Source organism: Rattus norvegicus, chromosome 9, assembly GCF_036323735.1.
Source record: "Rattus norvegicus strain BN/NHsdMcwi chromosome 9, GRCr8, whole genome shotgun sequence".
Lineage (NCBI taxonomy): Eukaryota > Metazoa > Chordata > Mammalia > Rodentia > Muridae > Rattus > Rattus norvegicus.
In genome coordinates, this window is record NC_086027.1 from 69,242,428 (window position 1) to 69,261,603 (window position 19,176).

At 44.9% G+C, this 19,176-nt stretch overlaps 1 protein-coding gene across 3 annotated transcripts in view; it reads left to right on the plus strand.

The window, feature by feature from the left end:
* The first annotated feature begins 7,413 nt into the window (after positions 1-7,413).
* Cyp20a1 (cytochrome P450, family 20, subfamily a, polypeptide 1) overlaps positions 7,414-19,176 on the plus strand; it is a 49,306-nt gene continuing 37,543 nt past the window's right edge. The window contains 4 exon segments of one of the 3 annotated variants that reach the window (NM_199401.1): positions 7,446-7,566; positions 11,073-11,122; positions 11,791-11,957; positions 13,318-13,460. In NM_199401.1, coding sequence (NP_955433.1) covers positions 7,495-7,566; positions 11,073-11,122; positions 11,791-11,957; positions 13,318-13,460 — 432 coding nt within the window. In that variant the 5' untranslated portion in view covers positions 7,446-7,494. 3 annotated transcript variants of the gene reach the window in all.

The following is a 19,176-nucleotide window of genomic DNA, read 5'->3' on the forward strand; positions in this document are numbered from 1 at the left end:
ATTGCAACTTTGAGATCAGTTTGAGCTACATAGCAAAACCTTGTTTCAAACTCCATGCAAAAGTAAGTAAATTCCCTAACTTGGAGCAAGACACTAGGAAGGGAAGTGTTTGAGGGCATTGCGACTACCTGTACATTTGGACTTGGGGTCTGATACTCAGCCATATATGTAGCTGTATACGTTATAGGGTTTGAGAATAGCAGAAAAGCCTGCCTCCTCTTCTCCAATACTTTATCCTGGAAGTTCAAGACCTACAACTTTGTTGTTGTTGTTGTTGTTGTTGTTGTTGTTGTTGTTGTTTGAGACACGCTTTCTCTGTAGCCTTGGCTATCCTGGAAGTCACTCTGTAGAAGAGGCTGGCTTCCAACTCATAGATCCACCTTTCCCTGCCTTGTGAGCATCGGGTGTGCTACCCAGATTAAGGTTACTTCTTGAGATTTTTATTTTATGTGCATCAGTGTTTGCTCGAGTATCAAATGCATGCAGTACTGATGGAGACCAGAAGAGGGTATTGGGTCCCCTGCGACTGGAGCCACAGATGGCTGTCAACTGCATATGGGTACTGGAAATTAAAGCCAAGTCTTCTGGAAGAACAGCCAGTGCCCTTAGCGTTGAGCTGTCTCTCCGACCCCTTTGTACCTTTCTTAGTGCAATCGGAAGTTGCTGTCTACCTCACAATCTTTTATGATCCCACTGGAGTCATTAACAGTCTGTAACCACCTGACAGCACTGATGAGGATTGGCTAAGCCACATGTCAGTCTAAGGGAAGGACATCAGAAGCCCATTGGATGTATTCTTAATCTAGTTCTAGAATTCTATTTTGACAAAATCAATTTGGGGACCTAATAGTGCATCAGCCAGAGACTAACCATTCTGTCAAGAAACCCTTTAATCCAGATGGTTCAAAAGGCTAATGATGAAATTATATCCAGAGATGGAGGTTGTTTAGAGGAGAAAGGGATGTTGTTAGCAGCAGGGCAAGCTGTTGTTTAGAGAGGGTTAGAAGGTCACAGAAGGAGCCCTGTACCTCAGAAGCCGCTGCTGTGGTGAGATCCAGCTTCAACTAGCAAATACTGCACAGAGCGGGAGCCGAAGGCCACTCTCACCTTCTCTTAACCTCAGCTTTTCTCATATATATATATATGAGAAAGGGTCTCACTATGTAGCTCTGACTGTCCTGGAACTCACCGTGTAGGCTTGACTTGACCCAGAGATTTACCTGTCTCTCTGTCTCTTGAGTGCTGGGATTAAAAGTGTGGGTCGCTCTGGCCAGCTAGCCTCAGCTTTCTACTTGTGGAGGTCAATGGGAAGTTAAGTTCACAGAAAGCCTTGCCAGAAGGAATAAACTTCAGTGCTCACAGAATGGTGGTGAGATAGAAGAACAGGGAACAACCAACAAATGTTTTCCAGTTACTTTCAGGAAAATGAACCTTCAATGAGATATGAACTAACAGAACACTAAAAATAATGTGCAACCAGTTAATGGAGTCATAAATTTGTGCTTTGGAGGCTTATATCTCAAAAATATTTCTGTAACAACACTCCATGTTATTTTTTTAAAGTTTTCTCAGGAACTGGAGAATTATATCTGCAGCTAAGAATGCTTTTTTATGGAGGCTAGAGAGATAGCTCAATGGGTAGGAATACCATCTATTCTTCCAAAGGACCAGAATTCCGTTTCCAGCATCCATATGGCAGCAAGGGATATGACATCCTCACACAAATGCACAAAATGCTAAAAAATCATTAAAAATACAAAAAGAATGTTTGTTGTACAAGGTGATGGTGGCGCCTTTAGTCCCACTCGGGAGGCAGAAGCAGCGGGTCTCTATGAGTTTAAGACCAGCCTGATCTACAGAGTGAGTTCCAGGACAGCCAAGGCTGCTACAAAGAGAAAGCTGGTATCAAATAAACAAAACAACAAAAAATTAGCACTGGCTGCTCTTGGGGAGGATGAAAGTTCAGTTCCCTACACCCATTTAGCAACTCCAGTCCCAGGGAGATCCAACACCTTCTTCCACGCATGCACATGTACTTATACACAGACCATAATAAAATAAATAACTTTAAAAAAAGTTTCTCAGGGCCCCTACTGATGCCAACCAGTAAACGGGGTGGTTGTTGTTGAATCCTGGCTTGTTTTGATAGTAAATAACATTGGGGGGCGGTACCGGGAAGACAATTTAGAGACAAAGTGCTTGCTCTGCATGCAAGCATGAGCACTGCAGTTGGGGTAAATGCCAGGTAGGTGTGAGCATGAATGCACACACACACACACATAAGTACACACATATATATATGTACACGTATACATGTAAACACACGCATACATACACATACATATACACACATATACACATGAACATACACTCATACACAAACATACAGAAATGACATTCAATTTATCATTCATAAGTATATAAACTTACTGTGGGTTACCCTGGTGCTGTTTGTACTTTAATATTAATTCTGCTTCCTCAAGAGGGGCTGCCCAAATAAGGAGTAGGTTACCTATTCAGGTAATTTCATGTGAACCTTCTCCCCATTCTAACTGCTCAAATAAAGGCTGGAGCCTATGATTGGGCAATGGAAGGGAAAGGTGGGGCTGGAGTTTTAGAGAGTGGGGAAAAGAGTAGGGAACAGAGGAGGAGAAGACAAGAAGAGGAGGTGGAAGGAAATGGAGCAGAGCCATATGAATATTGTAACTGAGTTGTGTGGTTTTGCACAGGCTTATTGGCATAGACTTACCACCTTCTGAGTGCCAGTATTACTGGTTGAACCACTATTGGGTTATAATTTTATTTATGTATAATATTTAATTCTATATAATTTTAGGCCAGAAAGTTAATAAAATTATGATGCTATTTTGATCTTGAAACATTCATAGGTTCTAAATTATTTTGAATTTCAAACCATTTTACTTAAGCACTTAAATATTTCCTTAAATATTTAAATTTTTGGTTTTGGGTTTTTGTTTTATTTTTAGTTGATGTTTTTGTTTTCTTGTTTTTGTTTTGGGTTTGGGTTTTTTTGGGGGGGGGGTGAGACAAGATTTCTCTGTGTAGCCCTGGCTGTCCTAGAACTTACTCTGTAGACCAGGCTGGCCTGAAACTCAGAGCTCTGTCTACCTCTGCCTCTCCAGTACTGGGGTTAAAGGTGTGTGCCATCATGCCACCAAGCTAATATTTAAATCTTTATTAGGAGTCTTAAACACTTAAGAATTTAAAGTCACAAAACTGATAAACTATTGTTGAAATTGTCATTTGAGTCAGGTCTCTCTTTGTAGCTGAAGATAACTCACTATGTAGACCATGTTGGCCTTGAACTTCTAGCAATTCTCCTGCCTCTGACTCTTGAGTGCTGGTATTATATGCATATTCCTCCATGCCTGGTTGTGAAAAGTCTTCTTGTAAATTCCGTCTGAGTACATGCTGAAGTATGTAAACAAGGGCTCATCTTTTATGTTAAAGGTTTTATAAGGCTGGTTGATCAGAACTTTGCCCATACAGAGTCAAAGTTATCTTAGGCTATGTTCAGTCTCCTTAATTGCTTACCTGTGCCTGACCTAATATCTTTTAAACTAGTAGGTAAAACCTGTCTTGTACCAGTAGCTGCCACCAACCCAAAGATTAAAAATGGCATCAGAAACTTATAGTTTCCCCAGCTTTTTGGTTACTTGCTGTCCTAGTTTTTTCTCTTGCTGTGACAAAACATTGTGATCGAGGCAACATATGAAAGAAAGCATTTAATTGAACATATGGTTTCAGAGGCTTCCAGTCCATGATGACAGAGAGAAGGCATGGCAACAGTTCCACCAACTGGCAAACGATGGCCTACAGGGACCATTCTCATTCAGGCCACCACACTTGCCTACTTGGTATCTTCACCTACACTGGTGAATGCCTCGACTCATCACTTTCTTCTCTTCTGTGACTGTGAAAGTCTCTATAAAAGAAGTTATCTAGGGCAACCTGATTCTGTATTCCTGGACCATGTTCAAATAAAGTACCTCTTACTCTCTTTGAAGAGCTATGTTTTGCATTGACAATTAACCAATAGTGAAAAAAGTTTTTCAAGAACAAAAACTTTCATTCAGACAAATTCCCATAAAACTAGTAGCAAAATTGACTATCTAATTTGTGCATGTATGCACTGTCACCTGTCCAGCACCAGCCTTTTGAAGAATAACCTGATAAATTCTATTTTTACAAGTAAAAAGTTTCCACCTGTAAATTTGTCAAAGTAGTTAAGGTTTATAAAGTACTTGTGTATATTAAAACTCCATCAGAAAACTAGGTCCTACAGCTTCTCTAACAGAGAGTACAACAGTCTACCTGGACTCTAAAGAGGACACCTATAGTAGGCGTGTTGGTGCAGGCCTTTAATCCCAATACTTGAGAGGGAGAGGCAGGAGGATCCCTTTGAATTTGAGACCAGCCTTGTCTACATAGTGAATTACAGGCCAGCATGGGATACATGAGACCCAGTATGGTAAGGCCACCCTTTCTTACTTATAATCCAAATATATTAGATGCTGGTATCAACTGCTCGATGAGCCCATTCAAACTGCCATCTGTTGGTCATTCCCCACTGCTCGATGAGCCCATTCAAACTGCCATCTGTTGGTCTGTCCATCCTTCCAGCTATCCATCTGGGCTGCTCTGGTGCTCAAACATACTGTACCTATCCAGCTCAGCAAACCTATTTCTGGGCGCTCAGCATCCATCAGCCCCAACTGGATTTATTAATATTTCATCAAATCCCTGTCTTCACATCTGTATCAATTCTCTCTGCTGCTGCCTCCAGGACTTCTTTGTACTCTAACACCTTTTGTAGTCATTCTGTAACCTATACATACACATTTATTGTATGAAATACTGTATGACTTAATAGTAGCAATAAAGATTGAAATAAAAGGACGAGTAAAATCAATCAGAATGGCACACACCTTTAAACTATCCTCTTGGAATGCTGAGACAGGCAGGTGGGTCTCTGAGAGTTCTAGGCCAGGCAGGACTCTATAGTGAAACCCTGTTTTCAAAATATGGGTGTGATGGTGCTGGAGAGATGGCTCAGCAGGGTAAAAGTACCTGTGGTACAAACCTGATGGCTTGAGTTTGGTCCCCAGAACTCATGGAGGGAGGGAACTGATTCTTGAAAACTGTCCTTTGATCCCTACATGTTCACCATTCTTGTGAGCACCTAGCCTACACTCTTACACACACACACACACATGCATGCACACACACATGCACAAGACTGGAGTAAAAGAACCTATGATTGCCAATGACCAGCTATCAAGAGAAGTCCTACTTGGTAGCCAAGAAATCCAACAAAGCTTGTGAGTTTATTGTTATTCAATAAGTTCTAGCACTATGTAAATAAAGATACAGACTTGTCTATATGTGTTTATGGTTCTGACACACTCACAACATGAATCATTTAAATTCTTTTTTTTTTATAAAAGAAGTAACATTTTCGATATGTGAATATTTACAATGTCAAAAGTTTAACCTGTTCAAGTCAAGACAAAAATTTTGGGTATCAATACAAAAACTTGTGAATGTATACTAAATTAGTTATTAAACTAATTTTAAAGCGTAAAGAAGAGGTAGACTGGTTGATGTCTATTTGTCTCTGGCATTCTGTGGTGCTGGGAAGAAGTCCCAGAACCAAATGCTAAATGAGGCCCAGCTACCGATCTGTAGGCATCTTCCTGTCTAGTTTTAGACAGTCTCCATTTCTGAAACACTGTATCCTGCCTCTGTAGATAGTCTGAAGTTCAGAGGATGCCGGGCTAAGAGCTAGTTTAGGACTAAAAATCCCAGAGGGTCTCAGTGTTAGAGCACCTGCCTGGCAGGTATCAGGCATGGTTTTGCCTTGGGACTGGAGAGGTGAGGACCAGAAGTCTTAGGAAAGTGGTGCCACATTGTTAAAGAGCTACATTGTACATTTCAAAATCTCGTCTGTTGTAGATGTGGATCGTCATTTTGATGGGAAATGTCTTTAAAATTGATTTTAGAAACGAACCCTTGAAACACTCAGGGCAGTTGAAATACATTCAGAGTTAAAAGTACAGCTTTTGCTGTGTGTGGTGGTGCATGGCTAGAATTCCAGCGGCTTGTAAACGAAGACAAAATCAGAGGTTTGAGGTCAGCTTGAGCAGCACAGACAACTTTGTCTCAGGAGGAAAACAGGTGATTTCCAATCAAGGAAATCTTGAGTAGAAGTGTTGTTACAGCTTCAAAAAGATAAGGCATTTTTCAGTGAGGGGTGGTTCCTGCTTATGCCGTAGTCATTTATCATAGGAGCTCTAAATGCAACTCCCAATGACTCGCCAGCTTGCTGTGTGAAGCTTTGATATTCAAGCGTCACAGTCTATAAACTGTTTTAGAATGCTTCCACTAAATGTCGTGCCAATAAGCAGCGGGCTTTGCCTTGCCTTAATCCATGTCAAAATTTCTGGGTCAGATAGAACAGAAGGATCTCAAATTATAGTAGTAATGCTCTGATCAATCAATGCTTGAAATGCTTTCACTGCTCAGCGCTTACCATAGAACATCCAGTAGTACCCTACCACTGGTGACTCTATATGGTATTATTCTGAAGGATTTGATTTTGATTTGCTGAGGCAGGGGCTCAGGTAATCCAGGAATTCGGTATGTAGTTGGGAATGACACTTGATTTTCTTGCCTCCACCTCCTGGATGCTGGGATTACAAATGTGTGCCACCCCAAGTTATGTGGTGTTGAGACAGAATCAGGACTTCGTACATACTAGAAAAGCACTCTACCAATCTACCTTCCCAGCCTCTGGCTTTCAGTTTTACATAGAAAACAAAAACAAAACAAACAACAAACAAACAAACAAAACAAAAAACGGAGCTTGAAAAACTCAAGGAATGTACTGCAAATCGGAAGTAACAGCTAGAAATCCTACCCACTCACTGTCTGCCACTGTGGCCAGAAATCCTACCCACTGTCTGCCACCGTGGCTAACGCCTTTAATTCCAGAACCAGGAAGGCAGAGACTGGCATAGCTCTGTTAGTCCGAGGCCAGCCTGGTCTACATAGTTCCAAGCTATACAGGGATATATAGTGTTATCTAGTCAAAAAACAAAACCCAACCACATTCACTGGATGTTTTTGAGCAATAAGGAGCATCTAACGGTGCCTAGCTCTTCAGCCATTCAGGTGTCCTGGTTAGACTGGTTTGGGTTGTGAGTCGCACTGAAATGTAGTATTGAGACCACTTCCTGCAAGCGGACTGGTGTGGTAGCTTGCCTCTAGACAGGCCAGGGTGGGATCCCGGCCTGGAGGTTTCCTTGTGGCCTGTGGAGCAGTCGCCAACAGAACAGGGGTGACGCCCAGCGCAGGCGTGGCGGGGCGACCGCGGCTCCGATTCGCTGATATCCGGATGCCACCTCCTTCTCCAGCCGCGGGCGCCACCGCGGAGGGCAAAGCCGGCGACCGCGCGGACGGGCGGGAGGAAGCATGCTGGACTTCGCCATCTTCGCCGTGACGTTCCTGCTGGCGCTGGTGGGAGCGGTGCTGTACCTCTACCCGGTAACCTCCGAGGCGACATTCGGGGTTGCGCCTGCGCCGCGAGGACCCGGGCGGCCGGTCTGCGGGGAGCGCTCGCGGGAGAGTCACGTGGGGCCACCCTGGCGTGCGTTCCCCGTGCGCATGCGTGCTCTGGTCGTGGGCTGTGGTCCTGGGCGGGGTCCCGCGTTCCTTGTGTGCGGTACCGGTTTTCCGAGGCAGCACTCAATTACCTCGGGTGCCTTTGGGGACATTGACGCCCTCAAACCCCAATCCCGTTTGCTGCCACGTCAGGGGAGGAACTCCTTCGGTCTTTTCCTAGCAGCCCCCTGCATCTGCCCCCGCACCATTGTTGGAATGGGCGAGCTGAGCTCGCCAACGCAAACTTTATCTACCTGTCCTTTTCAGCGGGGAAGCTGTCAAGGCTCCGGAGTTAGTGGTTAAGGAAACTTCCTTAAAGTGTATTGTATAAAGCCGGGCGTTGCTTATATCTATAATCCTAGCATGGGATGGGATGTGGGAGGTAGAGGCCGGAGGATGGAATGGGAGCTCAAAGACCACCTTGGACTACATCAAACCCTGTCTTTAAAAGAATATATTTACAAAGTGTGGTGGATATATGGAAAAATTGCAAGGTAGTGAACGGCCCCGGGTAGATTACTGGTGATGGAGACACCTCTTAGAAGTGTCCTGTTGAGAGCTGGTGATGAGTTAGACTAATACAGAAACCACACCTGAACTCATGAGAAACAAAACATTGATACGGAGAAGGTGAAAGTTCAGGCCTTCGGGAATAAGAGAACTGTGTCCTAGCAAGCTAGATCCATGTGGCTGGAGCGAATGTAAAACCAAACAGGAAAGACAGATAGGTGTAAATGGCCGAAAAGCTATTCAAAGGACGTTTAGTCTGCGTTCTACTGGAGGGTGTCATTAGAAAAGTGGCTATTTTAGTTTTAAGAAAAACTGGGAATGCTGTGTGGGGCCTATAATCCTAGCTCTTGAATGGTGGAGGCAGGAAAGTTCAAGAATTTCTTCCAAAATGGGAAATGAACTCAGGACCTCTGAACTAGGCCAGCCTGGATCACATGAGCCCTTGTCTTAAATTTTAAAATTTGTATACTAAAAAATATTTTTAAAATATGTGGCAAAATCTTCATTCTTTTTAAATGAATGCAAATCTTTGAACTAAAGAATTTTTGGCTTTAAAAGAGAACTTTAATTTGTGAGCTGGCCGTGTCTAATTCCCAGCTACTCGGGGAGGATCTTGTGCTTGAAGCCATCTTGGGCAATGTAGTGGGACCTCAGTTCAGAACAATCTTAATATTATTAGGTAAGTTTTATGATAGTCATTCTGGCTACTGTGTTGAGAATGGACCGTAATTATGGGGCTGGGGCAGGGGTAGGAGCAGAGAGAGTAGTTGGAAGGATAACTACTGTCATTTTGGTGTGAGATGGTGTGTGCTTGGACCCCGGGTGCCGTAGCACATGGTGAGAACTACAACATTGTTAAGATAAAGCCAGTGAGCCTGGGTATAAAACATGAACCTGGGCCAGAGAGATGGCTCAGTAATTAAGAGCACTGACTGCTCTTCCAGAGGTCCTGAGTTCAATTCCCGGCAACCACATGGTGGCTCACAGTCATCTGTAATGGGATCTTATGCCCTCTTCTGGTGTCATGAAGACAGTGATAGTGTACTCATGTACATAAAATAAGTAAATAAAAATAATTCTTAGGGGCTGGAGAGAAGGCTCAGCGATTAAGAGCACTGACTACTCTTCCAGAGGTCCTGAGTTCAATTCCCAGCAACCACATGGTGGCTCACAACCATCTGTAATGGGATCTGATGCCCTCTTCTGGTGTGTCTGAAGACAGCTACAGTGTACTTATGTATAATAAATAAATAAATCTTTTAAAAAAATAATAATTCTTAAAAAAAATGTGAACCTGAGTGAAACTGGAAGAAAACACATGGGGGGGGTAGATGGAAGAATGGATTTGACCCCAGGGAAAGGGAGGGTTTTCTTTGCTTTTTATCTTGGTGGGAGTTAGTGAGGTTTCATAGAGATCAGAAGTTTGGGGTTGTGTAAGCCAGGTTTAAGATGCTGTTTGACATCCAAGTGGTACGATAATCAAAGTAAGAAAGTCTTGAGGTTTAAGGTAAAAAGCCAGACTGGAGACATTTTGGGGACTGCCAGTGTATGTATGTATTATATTGAAGCTGGGAAGTTCTAGTCTCCTGACAAACTTAGATCTAGGAGAGAAGAGGCCCAAAGACTAAGCCCTGAATTCTCCATATTTAGATAGAGGCTGAAGAGGGAGTTGGGGTAAGGAGGAGGGGACTGGAAAGAGGCCTGGGGAGGAGCAGTCAGACTGAAGAAAGGCAAAGAATCATCAGTCGAGCCAAGTGTGGCCGAGGAAGCTCAGGGTCCAGAATTCAGCAGCATTGATAATCGGAGAGCAGCGGCTCCAAAGAGGAATGCTGAGCTGATGTCCTAGCTGGAGTATACTGAGAGGTACTGAGGACGCATGCGTCTTCAGAGTTTTGCCCTTCTCCCTAACAGTTCATTCGGCCCACAGAGTGATTCGCTTCTCCAATGAGACTGTTGAAAAGCCTAGATTTTCATTTACAAGTGGTCATCAATTCGAGATAGCTTTTGGGTTAGGGAGGGGAGTTTGTGTCCACTTCTCTCGAGCTGGGGCTCTGTCTGATGCTGACCGTGAATGAGCTTCACTCCCCTCCTGTGAGGTCGTTTGTGCATTGTCCCAGCTGTGCTCAGAAGGCCTTGTTCCCTGGTTTCCTCCATCCCCTTTGGTTCTTAAAATCTTTCCGTTTCATCTTCCTTATCCTCTTCATCGTCCTCCTCTTCCTTCTTTTTCTTGCTCTTCTCAGCCTTGACCAGCCCCTTTCTTGCTGCATCAGGTTTTCCTTTAGCTCTATAGGCTGCGATATCCTTCTCGTACTTCTCCTTCAGCTTGGCGGCCATCTTCCCACAGGGCTGCTTGTCATCCAGGCAGTGTTGTTCCACATCTCTCCTAGTTTCTTTGCGACATCACCAATGGATAAGCCAGGATGCTCACCTTTGATTTGAACAGAACAAGAGGCCAAAGGAGGCCTCTTGGGGGCACTGGGGTCCTTGAACTTCTTTTGGCCTCCCTGGGGGGGATGTAGGTTTTCATTTCTCTTTCATAACGAGCCTTGCCAGCCTTCGTCATATCTTCAAATTTCCCCTTTTCTTTGAGCAGACATGCTCCACTTCTTGGAGCACTTCTTGGAGAATTCTGAGAAGTTGACAGAAGCATCCAGGTGCTTCTTCTTGTGCTCCTCCCGGCAGGTTTGCACAAAGAATGCATAAGGACATTTTGCCTCTCGGCTTCTTAGGATCTCCTTTGCCCGTGTTCAGTTGATTTTCCTCAGAGAGGCACAGAGTCGTCCAGGGCCCGTCCGGCTCTCAAGTGCCCCGACGCTGTCTTGGTGGAGCTCAATGGACTGCAATGGCCGTCTGGTTTATTGTTCTTGTTTTCCATTTAGGCTTCCCGACAAGCTTCAGGAATTCCAGGGCTTACTCCAACTGAAGAAAAGTAAGGACATTTGTTTGTTTTTTATGAAGTAGAGACATTTCTTCCTTTTTGGTATCAAAACAAAAGTATGATTTTGTGTTGGTTTGTTGTTGTTTGTTTTGTTGACGGTGCTGGGGATTGAACCCGAGGCCTCAGAGCATGGTAAGCAAGTGCTGTGCCTCTGAACCACAGCCTTGGCCCTAAACTGTGTCGTTAAATTCCTCATTTTTTTTTGAATTTTTGTACTTCTAATTTACCTCTGGAAATACACCTTGTCCTTCGTTATGAAATGAGAGGAAAGGTACCGACTCATTACTTCCCCTTTCCTGTTCAGAGAAAGCTGGAGATAGGATAGAAATGAGCTGGGGGAAAACAGAACTTTGAAGCCAACCCTAGGTTTCCTCCGGCTGGGAGCCTGCCTGCGGCTGTGGGATGGGTGTTGGGTAGTTCTGGATTATGTCACATGTTCCTTGTTTTCACAACACACTTTCATGATTCTCAAAGTCCTCAGAAAAATCCACATCTCAATATAATTACAGAAGCCGCGGGCGGTGAACTTATCGGAGTTTGGGGTATTTCGTAATTTAGGTTTATGAGCCTCCATCTGTCCACACAGGCCTCAGAGACGGCTACGTATGGCTTTATGATTTCCTGGTTACACTGATTATTCCACATCTGTCTTTTCTCAGAGATGGTAATCTTCCAGACATTGTGAACAGTGGGAGTTTGCATGAGTTCCTGGTTAATTTGCATGGAAGATACGGGCCTGTGGTCTCTTTCTGGTTTGGCAGGCGTCTTGTGGTCAGCTTAGGCACCGCTGATGCACTGAAACAGCATTTCAACCCCAATAAGACTTGTAAGTGACATCTTCTCTCTCCTCAGCTGACCCCTACCTACGAAGACTAAATGTTTATAAAGACAGAAGGCTGTTGGATGGGCATAGCTAATGTTTATCGCATGCTTTGAACTGTGTGCTAGGTGTGTATTAAAGTCTGGGTTGTTTCATCTAAAAGGATACAATGGTATGAAGTTAATCTTGTCTTTAATTTACAGCTATACATAACTTGATCCTGTTGTAAATTACAGCAGGGTTCTTTTGGGGGAAGCTGAGACAATGGTTCCAGCGTCCATCTGGAAGGGTTAACGTATGTGAGCAGCTGGGGACGTCTAAGGAATATTAACCAGGGAAGTAGCAGAACTGTCCCAGACAGGTCTGGAACACTCACCTCACTGGTGACAGGATTGGACTCATGGACTACTGGGCGCACTTACAGGCTCAGTGATGAGCAGGCACGCAGGAAAACTCCTTTTCTATAACAGGACAAAGGCTGTGGCTATTTCTGAGAAAACCAAGTCCCTATTCAGGAAAAAAGTAAATCCTTGTCTTATTCATTGTATCAAAATGCATTTCAGGGCGGGGGCGGGGGACTCAACTGATCAAGTGCTTGATGCATGTGGGCCTGTGCCCAGTCCCCAGAGCCCACACAGAAGGCCAGGTGTGGTGGCAGGCTCTTGTCATTGCAGAACCAGAGAGGCAGCAGTGGCTGGCCTTACTGGTCAAGTCGGCAAGTCCCGACATTGTTAACAGTTAGGGGGATTTAGGATTTCAACGTTTTTATATTTTTTTGTGTGTTTGAATTGTTTTCAGAAATGTGTGCACACATACAGTCTAGCTACTAAAGCAGTAGAAAGAAGAGAAACCAATCACAGCTGATTTTGTCAGCTAATACTCGAACACGACACACAGCATTATCCATTTGGCTTTAAACTTGGTACGTGTGTCGGGTGTGGCTCAGTATAGACAAAAGACCTGGGTCCGGTTACCAGCGCACAGGGAAGCTCACAACTGCCCAAGCTCCAGTTCTCTAAGACGCAACACTTTATTTCTGGGTCCTGTGTGCACGTGGTGCACAGACATACATGTAGGCAAAGTACGCAAAAAAAGAAAAGAAACAAAATCTTTGTTTAAAAATTGTACTCATATCCATAGACCTTTTTGCAGGCGTTGATGAAGTACAACAGATTTCTAGGTCAGGACAGTTTTCCCCATTTTTATTGACCCTTGACCTGTTCAGACTTACAAAGACTTAATGGTGTTGTGGAAGGATCTCTATGCTCTGTACTGTCCCTTCACCCTACTGACTCTGACTTCTCTTGACTGTTTTTTCTTTTGAATGACTATTTTAATATGGAAATCCTGAATCTGTCTGTTTCAGTGGACCCATTTGAAACCATGTTGAAGTCACTATTAGGCTATCGGTCTGGTGCTGGGAGTGGGAGCGAGGACCACGTGAGGAGGAGACTGTACGGAGATGCTGTGACGGCTGCTTTGCAGAGTAACTTTCCTCTCCTGCTGAAGGTAAGGTAGGGCTTGTCTGGGTGTACGGTGTAGACAGCCATGTTGACAGTGTGGACAACGTGTTTACAGAGTGTAGACAATCATGTTCACACAGTATCGACAACCGTGTTTACCAGGTGTAGACAACCCTGTTTACAGCATTTCTACACTTAGTATGCCTAATGTTTGCCCGTCTTTTCTTACCCATTTTTCTTAGCTGACCATTTTTAAAGGTGTTATTATTTGTAATTATAGGTAGGTATACGTGTCTGCGTGTGGGAATGAGCACCTGAATGCAGGTACCTGCAGAGGCCAGAGGCATTGGATTCCCTGGCACTGGAGTTATAGGTGGTTGTGAGCCAGCGGACGTGAGTGCTGGGAGCTGAGGTCAGGTGTCTGGAAGAGCAGCGCGTGCTCTCAGCCACTGAGCCATCTCCATAGCGTCTCTGAGCTGATCCTTATTTTCCTGAACTTTTATGGATCCAAAGAGGTTTCCTTTACCAGTTGATTTGTACATTGTTTTCAGGACTCTCCCTCCCACCCTCTGTCTGCACATCCCCTCGTGTGTGTGTGTGTGTGTGTGTGTGTGTGTGTGTGTGTGTGGTGTGTATGTGGTGTGTGTGTGTGTGTGTGTGTGTGTGTGGTGTGTGTATGTGTGTGTGTGTGTGTGTGGTATGTGGTGTGTGTATGTGTGTGGTGTGTGTGTGTGTGTGTGTGGTATGTGGTGTGTGTATGTGTGTGGTGTGTGTGTGTGTGTGTGTGTGTGTGGTATGTGTGTGGTGTGTATGTGGTGTGCGTGTGTTTTTGGTGTGTATGTGTGGTGTGTGTGTATGTGGTGTGTGTGTGGTGTGTGTATGTGGTGTGTGTGTGTGTGGTGTGTATGTGGTGTACGTGTGTTTATGGTGTGTATGTATATGTGTGGTGTGTGTGTGTATGTGGTGTGTGTGTGTATGTATGTGTGTGCGTGTGTTTATGGCATGTATGTGTGGTGTGTGTGTGTGTGGTATGTGGTGTGTAGATGCAGTAGGTGGGCCCTGGGTGTTTTCCCTCATCAAGTACTGAGGCTGGCTCTGGTGATTTGGCTAGTCTAACTAGCTAGCTTGCTTCAGAGAGTCCCTGTCTCTGCCTGCCTCTGGGATAAAGTTGGCCACCGTTTATGTGGGTGCTGGGATTCCAAACGACGTCCTCACACTCTATCCACTGAGCCATTTTCCTGGCCTCTCTGGCCAGACAGGCTCTTGAGGCAGTGTTGCCTTAGCATGATGTGCACCTGAGCATACGTGGGCGTCTCATGGAAGGTTCAGATTACTGGGTCCACTTGGGCATGCTGAGTCTCTGGGAGGGGAGCCCAGCATCTTGAGGAAGTCTGCAGCTGGTTCACAAAGTCTGAGGACAGCACTCACCCATACTGCAGTAGTCACTTTTTGTTGTTTTGGAAAAGTCCCTGGCAAACACTTTAAGGGAGGCAGAATGTATTTTGGTAGACGGTTTTGAGGCTTCTGTCTGTGCTGGCTGGTTCCACTGCTCTCCGCCTGTGGCAGGAGGAAACCTAGCGGGAAAGCAGGTATAGGAACGCTGCTGACCTGAAGCAGCCAGGGAGCAGGGGTGAGGTGGGGTGAGGGCGGTGCCAACACCCCTTGGCAGACAAACACTCCCATAGCCCGTGAATATTGACTTAAATTTAGTTCTTCATGATCCAGCTTCAATACTGCACTGCCCCTGGTCTGGGGGATATCTCATATTCAAGCCTAAGCACAAAGCATTTCCTTTCTGTCCCTAAAGGCTCTGAGCTGAGCTGTGTGTGTCACTGGACAGCTTCCTGTGCTTGTCTGCATCCTTACCCACCACTGCCGGCCACACCAATGCCTGCGCTTGCTGCAGATGTTACAGCTGCCTGCCTTGCCGAGTCCCTGACATCTCAGCTGTGCACCTTCCTCAGGCCTTCCGCCCCCTGATCCCGAGCTTCTGGGTCTTTCTTTTCTTTTCTTTTTTTTCTTTTCTTTTCTTTTTCCTTCCTTCCTTCCTTCCTTCCTTCCTTCCTTCCTTCCTTCCTTCCTTCCTTTCCCTCTCCCTCTTTGCAGGGCTGATATTAATTCAAGGACCTCATGCATCTGAGGCAAGTGATGGGTTGCTCAACCCTAAGAATTCTTTCCTCAATCCAAAGCTAATCTACTCACCTTTGACCTATTAAAATAATTTATCAAGGTAACGTGATTGTTACGGAAAACACAGAAACTAACTGTATAAATATATCACAATTTCAGCGTATATCACTATGCATACTTATGTATTAGTGGGAATCGTAGGAAGGCTGAGTTTGAGTCTGAGCAGTGGAAGCCATGTCTCAGAAAAGCAAATACCTCAGTCATAAGTACAAAGTGTTGTTAAGTGATCAGCTGGCAAGGACGTGTTGAGCGGCGCTTGGCGAGAGCTTTGCCGTTTGACCGCAGCAGTTCTGTCAAGCACGACAGCACTGACAATCACCAGAGTTACAACCTTAAAGCAAGTCACGTGCTTCATGTCACCACAGTGAGGCGTTCTGCTTCTTAGTGTCCTTGGCGCAGACCTGAGTCGTGTGGTCCGTGACGACCGAATCTTCCCCCCTGCGCTCTGGCTCCTCGATGTCCTAAACGTGGCATAAATCTCCACCCGAATTCTGTGAGTGTCCTCGCTCTCTTTTGCGCACCTATGCTGCCTTTTGCATGTCTTTTGGGCTGTGTTCTGATGAAACAAGTCCTTCTGGATTTTAGACTGTAAGAATTGACTTAACTGATAGAGTAGTACAGATATTTATATCCAAACATTTCAAGTTAATTGGTTATATTAACTCACTAAATCCTTGATAATTTTATAGGTAGGTGTTATTATTATTCCCATTTTACAGGTGAAGAGACCGAGTAGTCTGTCTGAGATCATCATCCTAATAAATGATAGGGAAAGGTTTGCCATCAGGTAGTCTGGTCTCAGAGAGCTTATGTCTGACCCACAAGGCTATGCCTCCTGGTAGCTTGGTCGTCCCCTCATATAGATTTGCTTGGCTAATTTTATTATACTCTTCAATACTATAGCTAATGTCCTAATGCAAGGCAGATTTAAAAGTCACTTTTTGAAACATTAATAATTGCTGGGCATAGTGGTACACATCTTTAAGCCCAGCACTCGGGAGGCAGAGGCAGGCAGATCTCTGATTTCAAGGTCAGCCTGGTCTTCAGAGCCAGTTCTGGGACAGCCAGGGCTATATGGGGAAGCCCTGTCTCAGAAAAACAAAAAAGCCAAGCAAACAGGAAAAACAAAACAAAACAAAATATAAATGATCTTGTAATAATTATTAAACACTTATTTTTTTCAAAGACATTTTGTATTTTCTACGTCCTATGATCTCATCGTTGGTGCAAGTTGGTGCATCCCTGGGGAGGCCGAGACAGGAAGGGTGTGAACTTCCTCCCTTCCCTCCCCTCCTCCTCCCCTCCCCTCCCCTCCCCCCTTCCCCTTCCCTCCCCTCCTTTTTTTGAGACAGGGTCTCTATGTAGCTCTGGCTGTCCTGGAACTTCCATACTGGCTTTGAACTCAACTGCTGCCTTGTCTGGCTGAGGCTGTTTAGACTATTTCAACAAACAAACAAATTCTGACTCCTGTCTGTTAAACTGTAATCCTGCCCCCAGGTATAACTGAGGGATAATTTTTCTGTCATACATGTATGTTACATTGAAATTACCATAGTATTTTAATGCGATCACTGCCAGGATGTTTGTAAGTTGTTGTGTAATAGCACGTGTTTTTGGGTTTTGACAGTTCATACATCAGGCACATGAGATTCGCTTATGTAAGGATAACTTGTAATTACACCTCGCAGTGGAGATAACCCTGTGACGACCGCTAGAACCAACCAACTGTCATCCCTGTTAACCTTGACCACACGTGACAGAACTTAAGGAGAGGTTTGAAAGATGTCATTTAGGAAAGTAAGCATTTGTCTTCTATTTGGACGTCTCTGCTATATTAAGTCAATATGCAATACTGAATTATCAAACAGACCTCACTAGACTTCTCACCCGAGTTAGCCACATTCACACACTAAAAGGGATCCATGTAATCCAGCAGGTGAACTAGTTATGCTTGCCGAGAGAGCAGAAAAGGGGCTGGGTACATCAGTTATAATATATGCATTACTTTGTAGAGTCCCACAAAACAGATGGATTAAGGCCGTGGGTCTCCACCGTGGGTCACAACCCCTTTGGGGGTCAAACAACCCTTTCACCAGGCTCACCTCAGACCATCCTGCATATCAGATATTTACACTATGATGTCACAACCCCGCCAGAATGACAGCTGTGTAGTAGCAGTGGAAGTAGCGTTGTGGTTGGGGTCACCACAATATGAAGAGCTGCACTGAAGGGTCTCAGCTTCGGGAGGTGTGAGACACGCTGTGCTAAAGCGGGGACAGGTCGTAGCCCAGCTTGTGAGATAAGTGATTTAAGAAAGAGAGCGATTTACATTTAGTTTGCTCACTGTGTGGTCGCCCAGGGTTCTTTGTCAAACCAGCCATGTGACAAAGCTCCTTTAGGACCTGAGGAAAAAGGGAATGGGAGCGCCCTGTGTGGAGGAGGCGTAAACAGCCAATAACTGGAACCACTCAGGGCAGATGAAGCAATGTTGACACTGTTGTTTTTCTTCTTGTTTTTTGACTGAGAAGCTTTGAAACTATAGCATAGAGCGCTGTCAAGGCCTTGGGGCTCCAGAACTGTAACACCGAGGAGGGAGTACGCGGATACAAGGGGTCCAGAGGCAGCATAGCAAAGAGGCGTACGGCAGCATTACTTCTCACTCAGCTGGCCTTACGAGGCCGCATGCAGTCAGAGTTGTATTCAAAGTTTACGTTTCAGTCACTTAACCATAGCAGAAATCGGGAGAGCCTAAATGTCCAGCAACAGATTAAATACATGAATGACAGTCGGTCTAGATAACGGGTTAGAATGAAATGACTAACAAGGTTAGCATTGATCCGGGAGCTATGTCAAGGTGACATAGGTCTGAGGCTATAACTCAGGTTTTACCTAGAAAATGCAAGACCAGCGGCTCGATTCCCTGAGGCGGCTCCCACAGGTGGAGTGTTAGTTGCTGGGGAAAATGTAATGAAGCACCACTGCTTTGTTTCGTTTGAAGCCAGGCCTCACTGTGTACTTTTCGCTGCCCTGGACCTCACTATGTACACCGGGCTAGCCTTGAAATCAAAGAGACCTGCCTCCCTCTGCCTCCCAAGAACTGAGCTTAAAGGCATGTGCGTCCCTGTGGCTGAGTTCACACTTTTCAAGACGAGATGTCCTAGCTCATGGTGGCAAAAGCATTTGTTCCTGTTGAAGACCATGTGATGTTGACTTTGCCTGGGAATGAAATTGAGCTAAAGGATGCTCAGAACAGCTGCATCCGTGAGATATTTCCAGAGGCTGTGAGCACCAGTGAAAGTGGCCATCATTCAACTTGTTGAGGGCCTGAGGAGGAGGAGGTGGAGGAGGAAGAAGAGGAGTGAATTTACTCTTTATATCCGCAGAGACATCCATTTTCTCCTGGTTTCAGATATCAGAGATTGGGCCTTGTATGTGTGTGTGTGTGTGTGTGTGTGTGTGTGTGTGTGTCTGTGTGTGTGTGTGCGCGCAACTTGAGGAGCTCTACTGTGTGAGTTCCAGGGATCAAAGTCAGGTTATGTTGACAAAGGCCTTTATCTAATGAGTCATACATA